Genomic DNA, 24,269 nt, shown 5'->3' on the forward strand with positions numbered 1-24,269 from the left:
GTATTTGGTCCTGGTTCTGCAGTTAGGCTGTATTTGGTCCTGGTTCTGCAGTTAGACTGTATTTGGTCCTGGTTCTGCAGTTAGACTGTATTTGGTCCTGGTTCTGCAGTTAGGTGTGGGTGTAGCAGGCTGTATTTGGTCCTGGTTCTGCAGTTAGGCTGTATTTGGTCCTGGTTCTGCAGTTAGGTGTGGGTGTAGCAGGCTGTATTTGGTCCTGGTTCTGCAGTGGAACGGCTCGGGTGTAAAGTGATGCCTCTGGGTGACTCATCTCCGTGTGATCTCCTGTAAGGAGGTCCTGGGGGCTCTCTCTCTCTCACTATTTCCGACCTCCTCCCTCCTTGCGGGACGAGCCCGGTGCTCTGCCCACGTTTTTATTTAGCGCTGGAGCGAGTCCTGCGTCTGTGGGCCGTTTGTGAACGACGCATGAGTCACGGTGTCTCACGCTCCGTTCGGGCCGCACCGGCGCCTCCGGGCCACGAGGGGGCGCCAGACGCGTGGCCCTCTCCTCTCCTCTCCTCCCGCTTCTCCTCCGAGCTCATCGCCCGCATGGGGTGCTGTGTGGATTCAGGAGCGCATGGACCCGCTGCAGGCAGCCGCTCGGGGAAACCCACCGCGCTAACGTGCTAATGTTGTTTAACGTTGTTTAAATGTTAGGAGTTCGGAGCGGGAACAACACTTTCTATATTTACTCTGTACAATTTGCAGCTGCCGTGTGTCTGTCTGTCTGTCTGTGACTCTGTAGGGAGTGGGCAGCTGTGTGTGTGTGTGTGTGTGTGTGTGTGTGTGTGTGTGTGTGTGTGTGTGTGTGTGTGTGTGTGTGTGTGTGTGTGTGTGTGTGCCACAGCTGATGCCCGTGGCAGCACCCTGAAAGGGGCGGGGTCTAGTTCTCAGCATTGTAATCGATTGGACAGCTCAGTGCAGGTGCAGTGTTGCACAGAGACCATAAAATGGAGAGGAGTTTGTCCAATCACAGACTGCATTGGTAATGACCAGCGGTGGTGGTGATTGGTGGATACTTTATGCCAGTACTTCCTGGATCTTTATGGGGTTTACAGGGGGAAATAGACATCAATTAAGGTGGTCCAGTTCATTGTGTAAAACACAGGGTGGAGCTCTTTGCGTGAGCGAGTGTTTATAACAACCCTCCAGGAAGTGGACAGGAAGTAGACCAGACGGGCTCGACTGCTTTGTGATTGTGTGGAGCTCTCTCTCATTACTCTCATCCTCTCACCTCAGACCACTTTCACTCTGACAGCCTCACATGTCATTTAACATGATCACATGGGCTCTTCAGGAAGTGTCTCAGACAGTTCTCCCTCTCTCTCTCTCTCTCTCTCTCTCTCTCTCTCTCTCTCTCTCTCTCTCTCTCTCTCTCTCTCTCTCTTTTGCTCCCTCCCTCTCAGTCTCTATCTTTCTGTCTTCCACTCTCTCTCTCCCCCCCCCCCATCACTCAATTTGATTATTCAAATAAGCTTTATTGGCACGATAAAGCATGTACTTAAACAACTTAACAAACAGAACACATTCTACATCTACGACTCATAACATTGGTAATGAACTTTAATGGATCTTTCTTCACTTTGCCTTTTGATCTCATTGTTACTCGCTCTCTCTCGCCCTCTCCTCTCTCTCCCCCCTTAAATTTCTTCAAGTTGAAAATGCTTTACTGGCATGACGCGATGCAGCCCGTGTTGCCAAAGCACAGAAATGAACATATGCTCATGTGTTCAATAGTCATCTGTGAATGGTCATAATGTCTTGGCTCATCGGTGTATGTGGTCATAATGTCTTGGCTCATCGGTGTATGTGGTCATAATGTTTTGGGTCATCGGTGTATGTGGTCATAATGTTTTGGGTCATCGGTGTATGTGGTCATAATGTCTTGGCTCATCGGTGTATGTGGTCATAATGTTTTGGGTCATCGGTGTATGTGGTCATAATGTCTTGGCTCATCGGTGTATGTGGTCATAATGTTTTCGCTCATCGGTGTATGTGGTCATAATGTTTTGGCTCATCGGTCTATGTGGTCATAATGTTTTGGCTCATCGGTGTATGTGGTCATAATGTTTTGGCTCATCGGTGTATGTGGTCATTCAGCTTATAGACCACACAGTACTACCTGAGCTGGGCTCACTGGCTGTCCCTCCCTCCCTCTCTCCCAGGTGGGGGCGACCCCTTTGATGACCCCTTCTTCGGCGGGGGCCGGAGGCAGCACCACCACCACCAGCGGGGCGTGAGCCGGAACCGGGCGGGCGGGCCCTTCTTGCCCGGGTTCGGGTTCCCGCCGTTCGGCGCCGGGTTCGGAGGCTTCGACCCAGGTGAGAGAGCGGGTCTGTGGCCCGCGCTGGGCTCTACGTTAGCTTATCTAGCGTAGCATGGCTGTGGTCTACGTTAGCTTATCTAGCTTCGCATGGCTGGGCTCTACATTAGCTTTTCTAGCTTAGCATGGCTGTGCTCTACGTTAGCTTATCTAGCTTAACATGGCTGGGCTCTACGTTAGCTTATCTAGCTTAGCATGGCTGTGCTCTACGTTAGCTTATCTAGCTTAGCATGGCTGTGCTCTATGTTAGCTTATCTAGCTTAGCATGGCTGTGGTCTACATTAGCTTATCTAGCTTAGCATGGCTGTGCTCTATGTTAGCTTATCCAGCTTAGCATGGATGTGCTCTACGTTAGCTTATCCAGCTTAGCATGGCTGTGGTCTATGTTAGCTTATCTAGCTTAGCATGGCTGTGCTCTACGTTAGCTTATCTAGCTTAGCATGGATGTGCTCTACGTTAGCTTATCCAGCTTAGCATGGCTGTGGTCTATGTTAGCTTATCCAGCTTAGCATGGCTGTGGTTTACATTAGCTTATCTAACTTATCTCGCTTAGCATGTCTAGCTTAGCATTTCTGTGGTCTACATTAGCTTATCTAGCTTATCTCGCGTAGCATGTCTAGCTTAGCATTTTTTAGTCTACGTTATCTTATCTATCTTAGCATGGCTGCAGTCTACACTAGCTTATCTAGCTTTTCATGGCTGTGGTCTACATTAGCTTATCTACCTTATCTCGCTTAGCATGTCTAGCTTAGCATTCCTGTGGTCTACGTTAGGAAGCCTGTCTGTTTTAGCATGCCTAGTTTAGCATGTCTCTCATCCATGGTAGCATGCCTAGCTTAGCGTGTCTGTGTTATTATTGACCACAATAAGATCAGTGCAGCTGAACCCCACATTGCTCCAGGGCAGATTAGCTAATCAACTTGTAAGTCACTTTGGATAAAAGCCTCAGTCAAATAGCTACTGTGATCTGGCTCGGCCCGTCACGGCTGAAGCCGTCAATCACTCCCTGATTGACAGCTGTGCTGTTGCTATGGTGACCGGTGCATTCCCCCTCTGCCCTCGCAGGATTCGGTCACATGGCCAGCTTCGGTCACATGGGCGGCATGGGCCAGTTAGGGGGCGGCGGTGGCTTCACCTCGTTCTCGTCCACGTCGTTCGGCGGGGGAGGGGGAGGGGGAGGGGGAGGGGGAGGGGGCGGCGGCGGGATGGGCAACTTCCGCTCCGTCTCCACCTCCACCAAAATCGTCAACGGCAGGAAGATCACCACGAAAAGGTACCGCTTCCTGAGTGTGTGAGAGTGTGTGAGAGTGTGTGAGAGTGTGTGAGAGTGTGTGAGAGTGTGTGAGAGTGTGTGAGAGTGTGTGAGAGTGTGTGAGAGTGTGTGTGAGAGTGTGTGAGAGTGTGTGAGAGTGTGTGTGAGAGTGTGTGTGAGAGTGTGTGAGAGAGTGTGTGAGAGAGTGTGTGAGAGAGTGTGTGAGAGAGTGTGTGAGAGAGTGTGTGAGAGAGTGTGTGAGAGAGTGTGTGAGAGTGTGTGAGAGTGTGTGAGAGTGTGTGAGAGTGTGTGAGAGTGTGTGAGAGTGTACACCTGTAGTACCTTCCCCATCCAGTAGGGGTCACAAGAGTTTCTGTTCAGTTCCCATCATTTAGTCAGAGTTGGATAAATAGATTGATTGTAAATACGCAACCGCTGGATTATAGAATAATAATAACGCGCTTAAGGTAGCTTCGTTTGCAATGGAGCTCTGGTGTTTGTGTGTGAAAGCTGAATCTAGCGATGACCAGCTAAATCCACCTCAGCTGAAACATCATTCTTCATACTCAATATGTTTGTCTGCCACTCCCTGTGGCTTGGTTTTTTTTTTTTTTGTAGTAAAACATTTTTGTGGGGGCTTGTTTTATTTATTGGTGACTGCAGAAAAAAGTTTAGAGTTTGTGCCTTTGCCTTGGTCTTTTACCTTGAGGTGCATCGGTCCGAAATGCAGAGTAGAAAAATATACATGACCCACTTAAAAGAGAAGGAAATCAAAACAAATACAGCCAAAATACTGATTTTTCATAAACCCAAAAATGCAAGACCTCTTTATTTAGCATTTCTAAATGTGGGGCGGCCTGTAGCGTAGTGGTTAAGGTACGTGACTGGGACACCAAGGTCGGTGGTTCTAATCCCGGTGTAGCCACAATAAGATCCGCACAGCCGTTGGGCCCTTGAGCGAGGTCCTTAACCCTGCATTGCTCCAGGGGAGGATTGTCTCCTGCTTCGTCTAATCAACTGTACGTCGCTCTGGATAAGAGCGTCTGCCAAATGCCAATAATGTAATGTAATGTAATGTAATGTAATGTAATGTAATGTGATGTAGCGTGTTTGGTGCAGTAGCGTGTTTGGTGCAGTAGCGTGTTTGGTGCCGTAGCGTGTTTGGTGCCGTAGCGTGTTTGGTGCCGTAGCGTGTTTGGTGCAGTAGCGTGTCTCTCTGTCCCGGCAGGATCGTGGAGAACGGGCAGGAGCGCGTGGAGGTGGAGGAGGACGGACAGTTAAAGTCTCTGACCGTGAACGGTAAGGAGCAGCTCCTCAGACTGGACAACAAGTAGCCTCCTGGCAAAAACAAAACAAAAAAAAAAACAAAAAACAAAACAAAATGGCGGCCCAAAAGAAAAGTGCAGATGTTTTCCGATGTTTCTGTGTCCAAATTTCACATTCGTAGGTCAATTTATTTTCCATATTTTGGTTTGTTTGTATTTATGAATGGGAACCTGTGGCAATCATGGGTAGGCGCTGGCGTTTTTAGTCTTGTTTACTTGCGTTTCGGGACCATTATGTTGGTAGGACCAGAGAAGTTGTTTTTGTCTGTAAAGCACTTTGCTGTATCGCATTCTCCACTAATGCACTTGGCCTTTCTTTTGTTTTTATTTTATTATTTTATTTTATTTTTTTGCAAAAACAAAACTGTACATTTGTATGAAGCATGGAATTGCTTTGTCACTTGGATTTTAAACTTGCCAGATTGGAATACCTAACCCTTGCTTAATATTCAAACCAGTTCACTAGTTTCTAACCTCTGCCATTTTCTTTGTTTTTGTAAATGCCGGTAGCTACTAGATTAATAGTATTAATATGCATTCTCCCATTTTATCTTTTGTTTTTGTGTGATTTTCTTTCCATTCTGCATGAATGCCAATAATAGCTGTTTATATTCTTAATGTTGTTGCATTACCAGAAAAAAAACAAAAAACAAAAACAAAACAAGAACAGAATATTAAAAAAAGAAAATGAGATCTATTGCCAGGGGCAGTTTTTGTGTACTTTGTAAAATGATTTGGGGGCAACAATAAATCTGGAGATTGATCCTGTTTTTTGGGGATGTTGGAGTGCTGTGTGGTGATTGGTGGGCGGATTGGAACACGCTCAGGACCTCTTCTGCACATGCTCAGTTCCTGCCCTGGACACGTTACATTACACACAATGTGATGTAATGCCCTGGACACACGCTCGCTGGGCGCCAGAGTCCGTCTGGCCTGGGTCTGGCCCGCGTCTGGCCCGGGTCTGGGTCTGGCCCGGGTCTGGGTCTGGCCCGGGTCTGGGTCTGGCCCGGGTCTGGGTCTGGCCCGGGTCTGGGTCTGGTCCGGGTCTGGGTCTGGGTCTGGCCCGCGTCTGGCCCGGGTCTGGGTCTGGTCCGGGTCTGGCCCGGGTCTGGGTCTGGTCCGGGTCTGGCCCGGGTCTGGGTCTGGTCCGGGTCTGGCCCGGGTCTGGGTCTGGTCCGGGTCTGGCCCGGGTCTGGGTCTGGTCTGGGTCTGGCCCGGGTCTGGGTCTGGTCCGGGTCTGGCCCGGGTCTGGGTCTGGTCTGGGTCTGGCCCGGGTCTGGGTCTGGCCCGGGTCTGGCCCGGGTCTGGGTCTGGTCTGGGTCTGGCCCGGGTCTGGGTCTGGTCCGGGTCTGGCCCGGGTCTGGCCCGGGTCTGGCCCGCTTTCGCGCTCGACCTCTCCGCCTCTGCTGTGAAACACACCACCCTCATCACGCTGATAACCACACTAAACATAGCGCTCGCCGCTGAACTAACGCTCCTGTGTGTGTGTGTGTGTGTGTGAGTGTGTGTGTGTGTCTGTCTCTGTCTCTCTGTGTGTGTCTGTGTGTGTGCGGTCCCTCAGGGTCCCGTCTGAAGGGGGTTAATTACCGTGGAGCGTTTCAGCCCGGTGGGAAGATGCAGAGGTTGACGCGGTTCGTCTTTGCACTCAGTTGTGTTCGCAGGCGAATTTGCTGAAGGTTTAACTGAAACCTTTCTGTGCTGCATTTTAAGATGTCGTTTGGGTGTCACGATTGAAGTTGTCTCCAGTTTAATCTTAACATCGTAACCCTTCTTATCTGGTCCCTCGGAGCAGTCAGGGAAAGGGGGAGATGAGCTGAAGTGGTGTGAGGAGAAGGGACGCCTCGCTGTCTCTGTCGTGGGTCACTGAGCTGGTTACCTGGTCACATGGGACCAGGGCCCCTCACACCTGCAAAAACAAAAAAACCTGATAAATATTTCCATCCTTGAAACTCATGGAGAGATTCCATTGTTCTAGAAAAGATCAAAATGATCAAAATAATGCATAATTCACTTCTCTCTCAAACTCAAAGCACTGAACAAGAGTGTAGTGTATAGGGAACACTTGCTGAGAGTTTATTTTACCTAAAACATGTTCATTTTTATATTCTGCTTGCTGCTGCGCAAGAGTGTGTGTGTGTGCGTGCGTGCGTGCGAGGTGAGAATTTCTGTAGAACCTGGCGAGATCTGTTCTGATTTTCAAATGCCTCTCAGTCACCTGTTCACACACACACACACACCAGCAACGAGCAGGTCAGTGTACACACACACACACACACACACACACACACACACCAACAGATCAGCTGCCTTGTAACGTATCAATCAGCTCATCGGGAGCGTTTTAGGGGTTAGATGTCTTGCTCAGGTACACTTAGACACAGCCAGGGTGGCAACCCTGTGACAGCCAGACAACTGCTCTGAGCCAATGAGACGACGGCTCTCACCGCCTGAGCCAATGAGACGACGGCTCTTACCGCCTGAGCCAATGAGACGACGGCTCTTACCGCCTGAGCCAATGAGACGACGGCTCTTACCGCCTGAGCCAATGAGACGAGCCAGTGTCACCCTGTATGATCTTCTACACACATTGCTTACGCAGTATCAGTACCACTGGTGCTACAGAGAGAAATCATTACTCTAATGATTGTGAACGTGATGAAAAAGGGGTGCGTATGGACATAGTATGGAGATGCGTTTGCTGTCTGTGACCGACTAAATCAGAGGCACTTTATTTATCAAATCTCGTTTCATGTAGCGTGAACTGGAGTCATGGTTTTGCCATGTGAGGGGTGTAAAAGCTGTGCTGTGGTGCAATGGCTCCCTCTTCTGGCCGCTGTGTTCCATGGCATGCGTAGATTCTGTTCATTCGATGCGTGATTTTGGTCTGAATGCAGTTGGATGAGCAGTACATAAAACATTCAGTCTGAATGCAGGGTCTACCTGGGGCCTGCTCCTCAGCGCAGGACTGCAGAGATGGCTGTGACCGCCCACAGTGTGGCTGTTCTGGGTTTTACTCTGCTGTTATCCCACTAACTCAGTAATCCTGAGTGAGGAGCAGGCCCCAGGGAGACGAGGCGCTGCCTTTAGACTGAATATTTTATTTATTGCTTATCCAACTGCGTTCAGACCAAAATCTATTTTATTTATTTGTTTCCAGTTCCGGTGCTCCGTCCACGGCATTACTGGAATGTAAATAAGTTTCACCTGGAAAAACTCTGCTGTGTCCGTGTCGATTCCCACACGTTCTCCCTGTGTGTCTGTGAGGGTTTACTCCGGGGCCTGCCTCAGTCCAAACACGCAGGGTGGGCCAGTCGCCCTGACCAGGAGTGATGGATGGGATGGGTGTAGCTGGAGATGTAACATGCAGGTTAGCTGATAAAACTGAGCCTGAGATGCACCACTCCATGGGAACGATGCCTGTACCTTCATCCTCTAATGACTGTGTGTCCGATATTTAAGTTTAAAACCTTTTAAACCGCACTTTAAATGAAAACTGAGTTTGAGTCCTGAAAGTTCCCGAAGTTCTCTAATATCACTGAAAATCTTCTGAAATCACATTCTCACACACACACACACACACACACCCACACACACACACACACACACACACACACACACACACACACACACACACACACACACACACACACACACACACACACACACGTGTCTGAAGGTCTAATTTCAGCGACACAAACACAAGGGAACCGTGCTCCTCTCATTGAACAAGCTTTGAGTGATTGAACTGCTGCAGTTTTCATGAGGTAGTCCCTGCCTGTTTTAGCCCGCGCTCTGCAAGTGAAAGTACCTGCTGCTGCACTAACCGGCTGTTTGTGTTTGTCACGCTTTTATGCGCATTTCTGGATCCCAATTTCTCAAAATGAAGGTATGGTACTGAAATCGTTTATGTATTTGGACAATGTAAGCTTTTCATATGTACCAAAATTACTTGCATGTTTACATGTTATTAAGAGTATCAATGGGGAGAAAAAGAAAACCCCTCCTTTGATGTTCCTTTGAAAATGTGGGAATGTTGTATTTTTTCAGAAAGTAACAAAATAAATTCCCCCGAACCTTTTGGCACACGCAAGGTAAGTCTGAGATTCCAGCCATGTTTGTGCGTCTGTGGCCGTACTTGCTCGAGAAACCCCAAAATTTGTGGAGATGGTATATGATGTGTAAACAACTATCCATTTTGAACCAATCAAAATGGCTGTTGCAAAGTACAAAGTCAGTTGAATGGTTGATGTAAGTGCATGGTAGCTGCAGTAACGCAGGTTTTCATTGGTCCGTCACGAGACGGCCCCCCCTAGAGAGGTTGGAATGTCCCGCCCCAAGTCCCTTAGCTCTCGGCAGAACGCAAATTTAATACCTTTGATCGAATGTTTCAACGACCGACTTTTACATTGTCTGACTCAGGACATGAGTCGCTGTGTGAATTAATTTCACCGCTGAAAATTAAGATTCAGAAAAATGAGAAGAAAATCTGTCTCAGTGTTGGGCGGGACTTCCGTCCTTTCTAGAGTGGCCTTTGTCTTACGTCCCTGGGCTCCTTCCTCTCTTACTGGGCTCGTTCCCCTGGCTTATTTCACCCGTCTCCTCCCTCCTCTCTGACGCAGAACTGGAATGTGCTTCGTCATCTTTCAGGACTTTCCGTCCTGCTGAATGCTCACTGAAGGAGTCTTGAGCAAGGAAGTGCATCCTTCACGGAGGCATTTTCTCCAAACCCATCATATGTGTGTATATATATATACACAGTACTGTGCAGAAGTCTTAGGCACCCTAGACTTTATTATATCTATATGTTTATTTTTATTTTTTGTAGGTTAGTATAAAAGAGCACATATTAGATTTTCTAATATTCATTTTCCAAAAGATTTAATTTTCATTCATTCATCCATCCATCCATTATCCTAACCCGCTTATCCTGAACAGGGTCGCAGGGGGGCTGGAGCCTATCCCAGCATACATTGGGCGAAAGGCAGGAATACACCCTGGACAGGTCGCCAGTCCATCGCAGGGCACACACACCATTCACTCACACACTCATACCTACGGGCAATTTAGACTCTCCAATCAGCCTAACCTGCATGTCTTTGGACTGTGGGAGGAAACCGGAGTACCCGGAGGAAACCCGCGCAGACACGGGGAGAACATGCAAACTCCGCACAGAGAGGCCCCGGCTGACCGGGATTCAAACCCAGGACCTCCTTGTTGTGAGGCGGCAGTGCTACCCACTGCACCATCCGTGCCACTCAAGATTTAATTTAAATTTAAATTTAATTTAAAAATGTAACATATTACTGTAAGCAATTGACTACTTTTTACATGGAACAACCTCCCTGGTGATTGTCTTATAGAACTGCAGGACAGCGTTGGCTATCTCAGAGAAGTGATGCCATTTTAACGCCGAAGGGTGGTCACAAAAAATATTGATTTGATTCAGTTTTTAACTTTTCTGCCAAATTACTCAAATGTAATGTAAAATGTATTGTAAGTTTATTTTGGACCTTTCATTGAATTATTTTTGAAAGAATCATATCTGTACAGAATGTTAAACTGGTGCCTAAGACTTTTGCACAGTGTGGTATATAATATAAATATAAATATAAATCATTGATCTGGCTCCGCCTCCCCCTCCTCCCGTATCTGTGATTGACGCGGATTCAATCCAACGCTTGAAAGAGCGCCGATGTTTCAATTGCCCAATAAAGCGTTTCCTTGATTCCTCGATTCCTCGTTTCCTCGTTTCTTCGATTCCTTCCCTCGCGTCCTCTGGCGGGCGAGGCTAGTGCCTGAGGAAAGGATGCACGGAGGTGGAAATAAGCGACGGGAAAGAGCCCCCTGTTCCCCCGTGTCTGGTCTCCGTGTTCCCTCCGTCTCCATGGTGACGTGGCTGCCCCTCCCCCCCCCTGCAGGCGTGGAGCGCAGAGAGGCCCTGGAGGACCAAGAGGGCCGGACTCGCAGGCAGAACGCCCAGCCTGGCCCCGCCTCCTCCCTCTCGCCCCGCCCACAGAGCCCCGCCCACCACCCCACGGGGGAAGAGGAGGAGCCAGCCCAAGCCAGAGGTGTGAACTCTGACCTCTGACCGTTACAGGGCGGAGGGGGGTCAGAGGTGTGAACTCTGACCTCTGACCCATACGGTTGTAGTGCATGGTTATTTGAGTTAGTCACCTTTGTGTCAGCTTTGGCCAGTGTGGCCCTTCTCCTCTGTCACACTGGATTAAAATAAGAAACTAGGACTAAAGTAGAGAGGGTATTGATAGCGTATACATGCATTCCATGCATAGAAATGATGCATACTTGATTAAACTAAGGCGGTAATGTTCTAGCGTTCATAATGGCAGGTAAATTGAAGTTAGGTGGCCAGTAAAGCCAGTGTTATTCCATCTGTAGCACAGTGCACACAGACCCGCAGCAGATGAACGGTGCCCTTAGCAGAGTTGATCTTTGGACACTGCGCCGCGGTTGCTAACCCCGCCTGTTGTTGCTAGGACACATCGACACCAAGCGCAAGAAGGCCAGGCCCAGGCCGGAGCCCAAGAAGAGGAGAGCTCCCAGGATGCCGCAGTGGGGCGGGGCCCGGTTTTAGGGGCCAGTCGCAGGCCACGTCCTCCTGACCCGATGGTTTAAGTGTTAATAAAGATACAGATTCTATTGGAATCACCCCCCGTGTGCCGTTTCTCTCTGAAGCTGTTTGTGTGTGTGGCTCCGTCTCTCTGCGGTGAGAATCTCTCATCTGAGACGTCCTAGTGACCGAATGACATTACAAACGAGGGCCTTTTTTTTTTAACAAACAAATAAACAACAAAGCAAAAGTGACCAAACTTAACTATCCAAATACTGCTTACCTAGCCACCTAAAAATACCGAAACACCAAGTAAATCACAAAGACAACAATTAAGGTTCACGGAGGTAGGGAGGGATGGGGAGAGGTGCTGCTTGAAGAGGTGCGTCTTCAGCTTGCGCTTGAAGGTGGGGAGAGATTGTACAGTTCTGACCTTCACGGGGAGTTTGTTCCACCACCGTGGAGCCAGAACAGACAGTAGTCGTGAGCGTGAGCATTACAGGAAGTGACATACCGTCAAGTACACACACTCATGTGCGGCCTGTAGTGTAGTGGTTAAGGTAAAGGACTGGGACCCAAGGTTGGTGGTTCGATCCCCGGTGTAGCCACAATAAGATCCGCACAGCCGTTGGGCCCTTGAGCAAGGCCCTTAACCCTGCATTGCTCCAGGGGAGGATTGTCTCCTGCTTGGTCTAATCAACTGTACGTCGCTCTGGATAAGAGCGTCTGTGAAATGCCAATAATGTAATGTGATGTAGTGTGGTGTTCCAGGTGCTCTTGGCAAAAATATATATATTTTTGAATAAGGAAGTACATACATTATAATAAAATATAGACATATAAAGATTTACCAATAATAAAATGTTTAACATAAGAAAAAAATGTCAAACATCATCCAGTGTGTCAGTCTCCACACACAGAGAAAAGTCCTCCGTCCATCTGCAGCTTTCAGGGTTTTTCTGATCAGCACGACAGCGCCCACTGGTGGACAGTTCAGGTGCAGCCAAGAGGAGGACTGGCTGAGAAGATCCGCACAGCCGTTGGGCCCTTGAGCAAGGCCCGTAACCCTGCATTGCTCCAGGGGAGGATTGTCTCCTGCTTAGTCTAATCAACTGTACGTCACTCTGGATAAGAGCGTCTGCCAAATGCCATTAATGTAATGTATCTGCACACCATTACTAGGAATAAGGTCAGATAAAATCACCACATAAATTAACAGCAAATGTTTATTTGCCACATTTCAGCTTTAACTTGGTGCCCTGAAAAAAATAAAAACACAGGATGGAGGGGCCCCCTGGAGACTGTTTTAGACGTTTTCAGTCGTGCTCCACCGTGATTGGCAGCCTCTTTTAACATTTAAATCTTAAACCTTTTCATTCCCAAAACAAACCTGTCCCGGGAGGCCAGTGCGAGGCGGCGGTAAACAGTTTCCTTCAGAAAGCGCTATTCCTGTCGAGGAGAACACGACGAGTTCAGAGAGACCTGGATCAGGCTGAGCAGAGTTCAGAGAGACCTGGATCAGGCTGAGCCGTGTTTTGTTCTCACTCTGTGTGCTGTCTGCGATGTGAGGAGTCCTGACAGTGCCTGCACGTTACAAACACACAGAAAGAAAAAATGTCTATTGTATCGTCCCAGAACCCTGCTCTGAAAATCTGAGGCTTGTATACAAAGGTAATTTATACCTTTGCCCTACGGTAAGTAGTGAGGACCGGGGTCTTCCTCTCAGTACTAAATGAAATCCACGAGCTTCAGGTGTGGACGGCTATCTTGTAAAAAATGTGGATCTTTCACACCCGTTTCAAGTCTTATCTAAAATATGAATGTCATTTTATCACGGATTTTAACCAGGGAAGTTTTATTTGTATGAACCAGAAGAGTTAGAAGTCGTGCGAGTTTCTCGACACAAAAACTTTACACACGATGTGCCATGATGACAGCTTCTGAAATACTGTGTGATTTATTCAGTTGAAAAATGTTGCGATTTATTCAGCTAAAACATGGCGTGATTTATTCATTTTAAAATATGGCATGATTTATTCAGTTTAAATATTGTGCAATTTATTCAATTTAAATATAGTGTGATTTATTCAGTTGAACAATGTTGCGATTTATTCAGCTAAAACATGGCGTGATTTATTCATTTTAAAATATGGCATGATTTATTCAGTTTAAATATTGTGCAATTTATTCAATTTAAATATAGTGTGATTTATTCAGTTGAAAAATGTTGCGATTTATTCAGCTAAAACATGGCGTGATTTATTCATTTTAAAATATGGCATGATTTATTCAGTTTAAATATTGTGCAATTTATTCAATTTAAATATAGTGTGATTTATTCAGTTGAAAAATGTTGCGATTTATTCAGCTAAAACATGGCGTGATTTATTCATTTTAAAATATGGCGTGATTTATTCAGTTTAAATATTGTGCAATTTATTCAATTTAAATATAGTGTGATTTATTCAGTTGAAATATGATGCGATTTATTCGGTTTAAATGTGGTGCCATTTATTCAGTTTGTGGTCAGAACTGTAGAATCTCTCCCCACCTTCAAGCGCAAGCTGAAGACACACCTCTTCAAGCAGCACCTCTCCCCATCCCTCCCTACCTCCCTGTGAACCTTAATTGTTGTCTCTGTGACTTGCTTTGTGTATCGGTATTTTTAGTTGGCTAGGTAAGCAGTGTTTTGATAGTTAACTTTGATCACTTTTGCTCTGTTGTTTGTTTGTTCAAAAAAAATAAATAAAATAAAATAAATTGACCCTCGTCCTTATCTTTGTTGTACAGGTAGCAGTTGAAATTGTACTTCCCTCTAGGGTCTTTCAGCGAACTTATCCCTGGTTATGGGTATGCACTTTGTTGTATGTCGCTCTGGATAAGAGCGTCTGCCAAATGCCAATAATGTAATGTAATGTAAATAGTGTGCAAATTATTCCATTTAAATATAGTGCAATTTGTGCAGTTTAAATATGGTGTGATTTATTAAATTGTAATATATTGTAGTATATTCATTTTAAATATGGTATGATTAAATTGAAGTGAGAGTTAGTGTTAGGATTACTGTTAGGGTTAGGATTTGGGCTATGATTTGGGTTAGAGTTAGCATTAGGATTAGGGTTATGGTTAGCAGTTAGGGTTAGCGTTGGGGTTAGGATTTGGGCTATGATTTGGGTTAGAGTTAGCATTAGGATTAGGGTTAGGGTTACGGTTAGAAGTTAGGGTTAGCGTTGGGGTTAGGATTTGGGCTATGATTTGGGTTAGAGTTAGCATTAAGATTAGGGTTATGGTTAGCAGTTAGGGTTAGCGTTGGGGTTAGGGGTTCATTTAATTCACTATGGTTGTTTAACAAAAAGGATTTCCAATAGTTTTTGCATTTCTTCCAGACATGTTTTGCTGAAACACATTATAGTCATTTTAATGGAAATAGATTATAGTCATCTGTATTCCTATAAAAAAACATTTTTTTCCTTTTGCAGACATAGACATAAACATTTATTTTGTCTTTCATTTTTTAACTTTGTGAACACAAGATTGTCTTCTGTATTCCTATCAAAAAATTAATAATACACATTTTTTTCCTTATAGTCTTATGTATTCCTATCCATCTTAAAAAGATGTTTCAATTTGTTTTTATTTTTTCACTTTTTGGACATAATGTTATCATCTCATATATTCTTATCCATAATTGTAAAAAATCTATTTCTTTTAATTTTTTCACCTTTTGGACAAAAGTTTACTCTCATATATCCATATACATCTAAAAAAACTTTTTTTCCACTTTTTAGACATTAAGACTATTGTCTTGTGTATTTTTATCCAAGTGAATGAAAAATTAATTTTGTCTTTCATTTTTTTACTTTGTGAACACAAGAATGTCTTCTGTATTCCTATCAAAAAATTAATAATACACATATTTTTTCCTTATAGTCTTATGTATTCCTATCCATCTAAAAAAAAAATCTCATATATTCCTATCTATAATCTATCTATGTTTTTCTATTTCTTTTCATCTTTTGCACAACATATTATAGTCTTTTGTATTCCTGTACATGTTAAAAAACATGTTTCAGTTTGTTTTTCTTTTTTCACAATTTGGACAGAAGATCATAGTCTTATGCATTCCTTTCTATCTGAATAAAAAAATACATTATTTAATTTTTTTCACTTTTTGGATATAAGTATATGTAAGTATATGTATTCCTATCCAAACAAATGAAAAAAAAAGTTGTCTTTCATTTTTTAACTTTGTGGACATAAGATTATAGTTGTGTGTTTATCTGAATAAAAAAAATACATTTTAACTCTTTTATTTTTTAACTTTTTGGGCGTAAGATCAGCTTGTGTAATCTATCTTTTTTTAATATCATTTATTTCTCCCTTTTTCTCCCAATTTGGATGTTGTCTAGGATACACCGCATACATATGACCATGTCCCTTGGCAGCAGGAAGATTCTGTTTCATTTTTTTCCACCATTTGGACAAAGTACATTCGTTCAGAAACGTAATTTCCATCTGAATTCTTTAGATTTTTCCATTTTTCATAATACATTTCTTTTTAAAAAATCAACTTGCTTATTTCACTGTGGATGTTTACTTTTTTATTTTTTATTATTTTTTCATCTGAACACAAAATATATTTCACAAGACTATATTCCTATCCATCAGTCTTGACCTATGATGTTACCGAGTTTAAATAACGTATATAATAATAGTTATTATTTATTTAATGAAACCCCCCCCACATATCACCCATGTGAAAAAGTAATTACCCCCATAAACTTAACAATTAGTTGCGTCTTATTTAACAACAATGATTGCAACCAAACACTCGCTAAGATTTTCACATCTCTGTCGAGGAATGTTGGCCCACTTTTCTTTGCAGAACTGCTTTCATTCACTGAACTGTTCCAGGTCCTGCCACAGCATCTCTGTTGGTTTCAAGTCAGGACTTTGACTAGGCCACTCCAAAACTTATAATCGTATATATTAGAGTGGCAGTTCTACGATTAAAGTTTGTTTTTGGAGGAGCATTTTCTTCCATTCTCTGTGCGTGTGCCACAGCCTGAGCTTTCCACTGCATAACAAAACAAAAATAAAGAGAATAATCCTACATTCAGAAATAAAGGTTTTTCAAAAAGTGCTTTATGGGGGTGTCTCAGTGGCGCAGCCTGTAGAGCACTGACCGCATGCTCATTGCGAGCCGTGACGTCAGCGGTTTGAATCCGACCGTCTGACAATTTGTTGCATGTCTTTCCCTCTCTCTCGCCCCCATTCTTCCTGTCTCTATATACTGTCCAATAAAGCTGAAAAAGGCCTAAAAAATATCTTTAAAAAAAAAAGTGCTTTATGGCACCATTCTTCATGATTTTCATTTGAATCATGAAAGGGCATAAAAAAAATACCTAGCATTTTTACCCTTTTTGGACAAAAGACTAAATTCTGTATTTTGTTATTTTGTTTCATCAAAACCGCATTTTCATCTAATTAAGCAATCATGGCAACTTGGTGGACAATATTTGTATTTTATTATATCCTAATCCTAATTCTACCCTACATATGCAATGTATTGCATAAAAATATTTTGCATTAGCTGATATATGATATTGTGTGCAATTCTATATTATATAAACAACAGTATGGCTTATACATTATTGGGAAGCAATATTTCATATACTTTAACATGTTAGTGAAAATAAAACCACTCTGTGTAATTAACACTGAAAACAAGAACATACTGTGCATTAAACTGCTACTTCAGTAGACAATGTAGTAATTGATGTTTAATAATATTAAGGTGCTCTTTCAGTGCAGTCAAATACGATCCCAGCCCATGTTATTTCCCTTTTGATGAACAACAAAGAAAGAAAAAACATTTTTAACAGAAAATCAGTCAGATAAGGCTGTGTGAAAACCTTTTAACAGAGTGTTAATAGTTTGTCAAGTAGTATGCTAATTAAAAGTCAGTGTTACAGTGAGTTATCACGCTATACTCCACACAAATGTCACAAGAACCGCTCCAAAATTATGACGAGAGGAAGTGGTACACATTCAACAATGTGCGAGAGAGAAAAGTGAAATGTGTTAAGAGTACATTTTATCTCGTTTGGAGTGCCATAAACATTGAATTACTGAAACACAGAGCTATTCAATCTTTAGCATCAGGTGTAAAAGTGCATCTGGCCAGTTTTGTTTTAGCTGTAAATGGACCCTTGACAGGTTAAACAAGTGGCAAACTACGCTTCACTTAGTTTGTCTGGTGTATTGCAACATATGATATACTCCCAAAAAAGTACAAACCACACTTTTCGGTCCCTTTGGTTGGCTCAATTGCACCAGGCAGGATCAACGTTAGAATAGAACCAGAATCAGGCGGTGTGATGGTAACACTGAGATGGTGATTTATTGGTGGATACTTACTTCCCAGGAACCAGTTGGCTCATACTTGCTCCTCGGAAGATCCCACTTCCGAGGCTGGAGGTCATAATGCTGACGTCACATATTCAAGAGCTCTTAGTCAGAAATAAAACACATTAAAATGGACTTCTGTGGAAGCAAGTAGTTTTTATTTTTGTAGTATTTTATTTTGGAACACTAGCACCACCACACTGGTGTAGATTTGTTTTCAATGAATATCTCCTGCACTCGGGCTACGAGAACTATGTATAAACAAGCGCAGACTGAAGACCCATCTCTTCAGGCTACACCTTTCCCTCCCCAACTCACAATCACCGTGATTAGCCTTAGACCGTAATGGCACTTATGTATAGATATCGTTACTTGTATAGGTATTGTTGTTTTTATTGGCTGTTGTTGTATTCTAGCTGCCAACTGTGGTATGCTAGTTTGAAAGTTGATGGTACTCTTCAAGGGTTCTGAATTTCTGTATGTTTACACTAGGACTCGGAACTGTACTGTCCTCTCAGGTCTACTTCTGCACTTGTTCTTGTGTTTGATTTGCACTTTGTTGTATGTCGCTCTGGATAAGAGCGTCTGCTAAATGCCACGTAATGTAATGTAATAAACAGAATTCTCATATCTACACTGCTTTTGATATGAGTTGGCTAGGTGGTGGGCCTTAATCAAAGACTTCACGGTAACATTTTGAAAGATCTAACAGGTGAGGGTATGCACAAATACTAAAACACTAACACTAACTGCTAACTAAATACTAATGTAACATTTGTCTTAGAGATCATTCTTACACTTAACTTACACGCCCTCCAACTCGGGAACTTGGGTATCAGTGGTAATGACTTTGCTGGGTCGTTCATCAGGTGACAACATGTCTGTATTTCTCTGGTGCCTGATAGTTTGGGGCGGGGGGGTGGGGGGGGGGGGGGGGGTGGGCGATGGGTTGTCGCTGTTGCTAGGATCCTGTTGCTAGGATGGCCACTGTCTCTAGGCTCCAGGGGAGAAGATGTGATGAATTATGGATGGTTGATGTTTCGGGGAGCCCCAATCTGAAATGCAGATGGGCTCCCTCCCTCCCTCCTCCTCCTCCTCCTCCCGGGTGTGAAGCCGGGCGGCCGCCATTCGAGTGGTTCCCCTGTCGCCACGGCTGCGACTCCCCGAATACTGATCCCAATTCTCATGCAAACGCGGGGGGGGGGGGGGTCAAAGGTCGGTATCTGTTATTTGTGGGGGAAAGAATGGAGGATCCACAATGAGTGCCCTCACCCATGGGAATCCTTTCAGTCTCACAAAGCGCAGCCCCAGAAACAATGCACATTATCCCGCAAATATGCAGAGAAGCAAAAAGGTACTTCGGGAGTATTTGTGCGATTGCTCTGAACAAAGCCTGCCGTAATTTCTGTTTTCGAAAAACTGAAAAAGATAAGGTACGGATTTTGGATGAAAAGCAGGGGATGAAATCATTTATCTGTTCGGGGATTAATATTTGTAATCTAAACTAAAAACTGTGTTTTACTATTTTTCCATTATGGTTTCCAGTGAAAGCCCATAATGAATAAGAATTGAAAACAGTTTCTGAAGACTAAGTCTGAAGACTCTTCTGACTGCCCTTTCTGGCTCTTCCACCCTGATTTTCTGTCGTGCTCTTGCCAAATTTCAGGGACTGAAAAGTCAGGATTATAGCTGTCAGTTACCGGACATGTGTTCACGATGGTGAATTATGTTTGCACTTGAACGATTTGAAATACAAATTCCATTTAGTTTGCCACCAACACCTTTTTGATATAAATTGATGCGACTTAGATCTAACAATATTAGCTGGCTGATTAGCTTCTTACCAGGGGTTTAAAAACAAAAACGTAATAACAATATTACATCGTTCGGGGTAAATATCGCTAACATCTGCGGAACTATCCGGAGCTTCCTCCCAGGATGTGAGGGTGAATATCGTGTCTCGTCCCTTCTGAATTCAGCCATGGCCCACGATTCACCTGACGGGGGTGTGAGAGGATGAGCCTTCCTGACCTTTCCCTGCTGGGGGTCCCGCTGTGCCGCTTTCTCCACAGAAGGGCAGAGGTCAAAGGTCAAGGATAAATGTCACAGTGCCATTTGCATGTTTATGCGCAATAACAGTGCAATATTCCCCCCCAAATGGCAAGGCTTTTTAGTGCGGTGCAAAATTGAGTCAAGACATTATAAAATGCACAGAGCCTTCCTATCCACAGACCCCCCCCCCCCCACCTTAAACTCTAATAATATTTTCATCCAGCGACATGACTGTCAGTAATCTCCTCATCATCAGTAATTATGCAGAGCAGCCTTTCTTCGCCAGGCGGAGAGTGAAAGCACTTTCCGTACGCACCGCGTTTCAGATCCCGGGAGAGCTGCGGTCGAACCGCCAACGGCACTCTAACGCACCGCCGCTGTGGATGAGTGACAGGCCGCGATATCGCCGTCATGGCGACCGCCCCACAGCGGGGACGTAGAACAGGTGAAGACCCACGAGCCAGACCGCTTCACCTGTCTGACGGAGACACTGGGCGTGTACACGTTTACAGGCTGTGTACTGTATCTCATGGATAAAATCAGCATGCGACTTACTGAGGAGAACCACAAGGAGAATAACATCTGTTCATGGCTAATACACATAACTAACAGCATATTAATTTAACCGGCTGAAAGCACATTTTGTGTGTGTGTGTATGCGTGTATGTACAGGTATGTGTGTGCGTATGTATGTCTGTGCGTGTGCATGCATGTGTACATGTGTGTGTGTGTGTGCGCATGCGTGTATGTACGCGCGTGTGTGTGTGTGTGTGTGTGTGTGTGAAATAAAAAAGTCAATAAGGCATAATTGCAGTATTCACAATACTCCACAGACAATGGGACTTTATTCACAAATATCTTTTTTTTTACAGAAATAGAGCAAAATATTTTCTGTTACTTTAGATATTATGTACAAATAACTCATAACATGAACAAGGAGGGCATGAGATACCACGGTAAAATAAATAAAACATAAATAAAATCAGGACATTTGGCGTGGTGTAAGCATCACAGAAATGATGCTGAGAGAATATAAGGTTATGTCGTAAACAGCGTCACTGTCTGGTCACATAGAGAGAGGGTCACATCACAACACATACCACTGTAAGCAATGAATCTCCGAGCTGATTTCATGTGTAAAAAAATAAAATAAACAATAAAAATCTTCATATATGAGATGGCTTCCTTGGCCTGCAGTGTGGCAACATGCAGAGAGCTCAATATATATATATATATGTATGTATATGTCTATATTATATATTTACTCAGCATAAAATTATATGCAGTTCAGTATTACAATATTATTGAAATAATCATTTATAATATTTAGGACATAGTAGTCACAGGATTATTATTTTTTTTCCCCAAGACCGAAAATATTTCAGGAGGACAGAGGAACTACCCTGACACACACGCTCAGCCCCGACAAAACATCGCGAAACGTTCATTTAACAATGGCGCCTTGACCTGCTGCTGACGTAGGTACGGTTCGCTACGATGGTGCCAGAGAAGGCCACTCACGCTTTAGAGCATACGTCTACGTCACTCTCCATTCAGGCTACACCCCCAAACACACCTCGAAGCCTGCTGCAGAACATTACACACCCCGTCCGGGAGGAAACATCCCTTTCAAACACACAAAACATAGTGGAACGTTTTCCGATTGAACACGCCCCTGTTCATCTGTGGAAGGAGGGGTCAGGCCAGTCTTTGGGATGGCGTTACAGGTCGGTTTGATAGAACGCCACCGCGTGTGGGGAACAGAAACGCTGACAGAACGCGTCGGAGGAAGCTTTCGCACCGCTGCCACCAAACACACACCCCTGCAGAGCGGCCATTTTGTTTATTTTTGCGAACAAAGAGTTTGATCCAATCAGGAGGTCGCTCAGTGTGCCCATCTCAACCCTGCTCGGACACTTCAGACCGTGACGCGGATCGAAACCCGCCTACACGCAAACACCCCACACACTTCACACGGACAGCCTACAAGGCACTAGAGATTACAAAAAAAGTACAAAATTAATGAATGAAACCATAGTGTCATCTCATTGTTTTCTAGAACGGTGGAACTCTGTGGTTCACAATAAATTACGCAAACGTATTTTATGTACTAAAATCCAGAAGTAACTAGACCGACAGCACACTGACAAACCTGATGGCTAATTAATACTTGCCGTTTAGTTTTCATACTTTACAGAGAAATGCTGCCAGTCTCTGATTCCGACACTGGGTTTGACGAGATCAGAAATACGTGACTCGTGTGCGTAGGAAACCTCTGCCCTGTTTGGTGTTTTGTTTCCTTGTAACCTTTAAAGTGACCTAATTTCTTACCCCCCCGTAGACCAGCAGGGCTCCAACAACATGCCGGGATAATTAGGTTACATAAGCCTCCTAGTGACAACGCTGAATGATGGTTTCCATGGTAACAGATACCCTGGAGCTTCTGCCCAGAGTTGATTTTGTGAGTGACAGGCAGGTTACCGAGGAGACGAGTATCAACACAAACACCATGTAAGGCAGGTTAACGGGGAGATGAGTATCAACACAAACACCATGTAAGGCAGGTTACCGAGGAGACGAGTATCAACACAAACACCATGTAAGCAGGTGAACAGGAGATGAGTATCAACACAAACACCATGTAAGGCAGGTTAACGGGGAGATGAGTATCAACACAAACACCATGTAAGGCAGGTTAACGGGGAGATGAGTATCAACACAAACACCATGTAAGGCAGGTTAACGGGGAGATGAGTATCAACACAAACACCATGTAAGGCAGGTTAACGGGGAGATGAGTATCAACACAAACACCATGTAAGGCAGGTTAACGGGGAGATGAGTATCAACACAAACACCATGTAAGGCAGGTTAACAGGGAGATGAGTATCAACACAAACACCATGTAAGGCAGGTTAACGGGGAGATGAGTATCAACACAAACACCATGTATGCAGGTTAACGAGGAGATGAGTATCAACACAAACACCATGTAAGGCAGGTTAACAGGGAGATGAGTATCAACACAAACACCATGTAAGGCAGGTTAACGGGGAGATGAGTATCAACACAAACACCATGTATGCAGGTTAACGGGGAGATGAGTATCAACACAAACACCATGTAAGGCAGGTTAACGGGGAGATGAGTATCAACACAAACACCATGTAAGGCAGGTTAACGGGGAGATGAGTATCAACACAAACACCATGTAAGGCAGGTTAACGGGGAGATTAAGAGTTTCAACACTAACACCATGTAAGCAGGTTAACGGGGAGATTAATAGATTCAACACAAATGTGATGTTAGCAGGTTAACGGGGAGATTAATAGATTCAACACAAACGGGATGTAAGCAGGTTAGCGGGGAGATGAAGTATTAACACAAACGGGGTGAAAAGGTGCGGGAGCAGACTGAGCTTGGGCGTACGGGGGTGAAGTCTGAGCAGACTCAGCAGAGGCGTAACCTACTTGGTTTTAAGGGAAACTGAGAAACTGAGAGGAGCGTTTAATGTTGCTGTAGTGCGTGCGGTTTTGATCTGTCAATCAGACTTCACTCTGTTTACACACTCACACACACACACACACACACAGCGAAGGTGGCACGGATGGTTCAGTGGGTAGCACTGCCGCCTCACAGCAAGGAGGTCCTGGGTTCAAATCTCTCTGTGTGGAGTTTGCATGTTCTCCCCGTGTCTGTGTGGGTTTCCTCCGGGTACTCCGGTTTCCACCCACAGTCCAAAGACATGCAGGTTAGGCTGATTGGAGAGTCTAAATTGCCCGTAGGTATGAGTGTGTGAGTGAATGGTGTGTGTGCCCTGCGATGGACTGGCGACCTGTCCAGGGAGTATTCCTGCCTTTCGCCCAATGTATGCTGGGATAGGCTCCAGCCCCACTGCGACCCTGTTCAGGATAAGCGGGCTCAGATAATGGATGGATGGATGGATAGATGGGATAAGAGCGTCACCTGAATGGCAGCGATTACAAATATTATTATTTTAGTTTTGTGTCTATGGAACCTGTCTTTGAGTATTTTTGCACGATTATTAATCGCACCGGGGTAACGTGAATATTTTGAGTGGGACGATCAATTAAAATGATGAATTCTTAAAATTCAAACCATCATAAGATATGCATATTGCTTATTGTTTTTCATTATTACTGAGGTTTCTCCACATAAATGCAGAAATGACACAATATCTTTACCGCTGAAATATCATCGACATGAAACACACAGATATTCTCAACACTGTAGCTCCACCCAGCTCTCCAGGAGTGTAGCAGCTCATATAAGAACCAGGGAAAGGTCAACACAGACAGCCATGGCGTTCGAGTAACAAACACA

The 24,269-nt window shown here is 44.4% G+C and overlaps 1 protein-coding gene across 1 annotated transcript in view; it reads left to right on the top strand.

Annotated features, from left to right (window-relative positions):
• Positions 1 to 5,676, top strand: part of LOC133137948 (dnaJ homolog subfamily B member 6-like) — a 25,498-nt gene extending 19,822 nt beyond the window's left edge. Inside the window, 3 exon segments of the mRNA XM_061256371.1 lie at positions 2,163 to 2,318; positions 3,386 to 3,593; positions 4,801 to 5,676. Of these exon segments, the coding sequence (XP_061112355.1) occupies positions 2,163 to 2,318; positions 3,386 to 3,593; positions 4,801 to 4,906 (470 nt within the window). The 3' untranslated portion in view covers positions 4,907 to 5,676.
• Positions 5,677 to 24,269: the final 18,593 nt, after the last annotated feature.

The sequence above is a fragment of the Conger conger genome, chromosome 9 (genome assembly GCF_963514075.1).
Source record: "Conger conger chromosome 9, fConCon1.1, whole genome shotgun sequence".
NCBI lineage: Eukaryota > Metazoa > Chordata > Actinopteri > Anguilliformes > Congridae > Conger > Conger conger.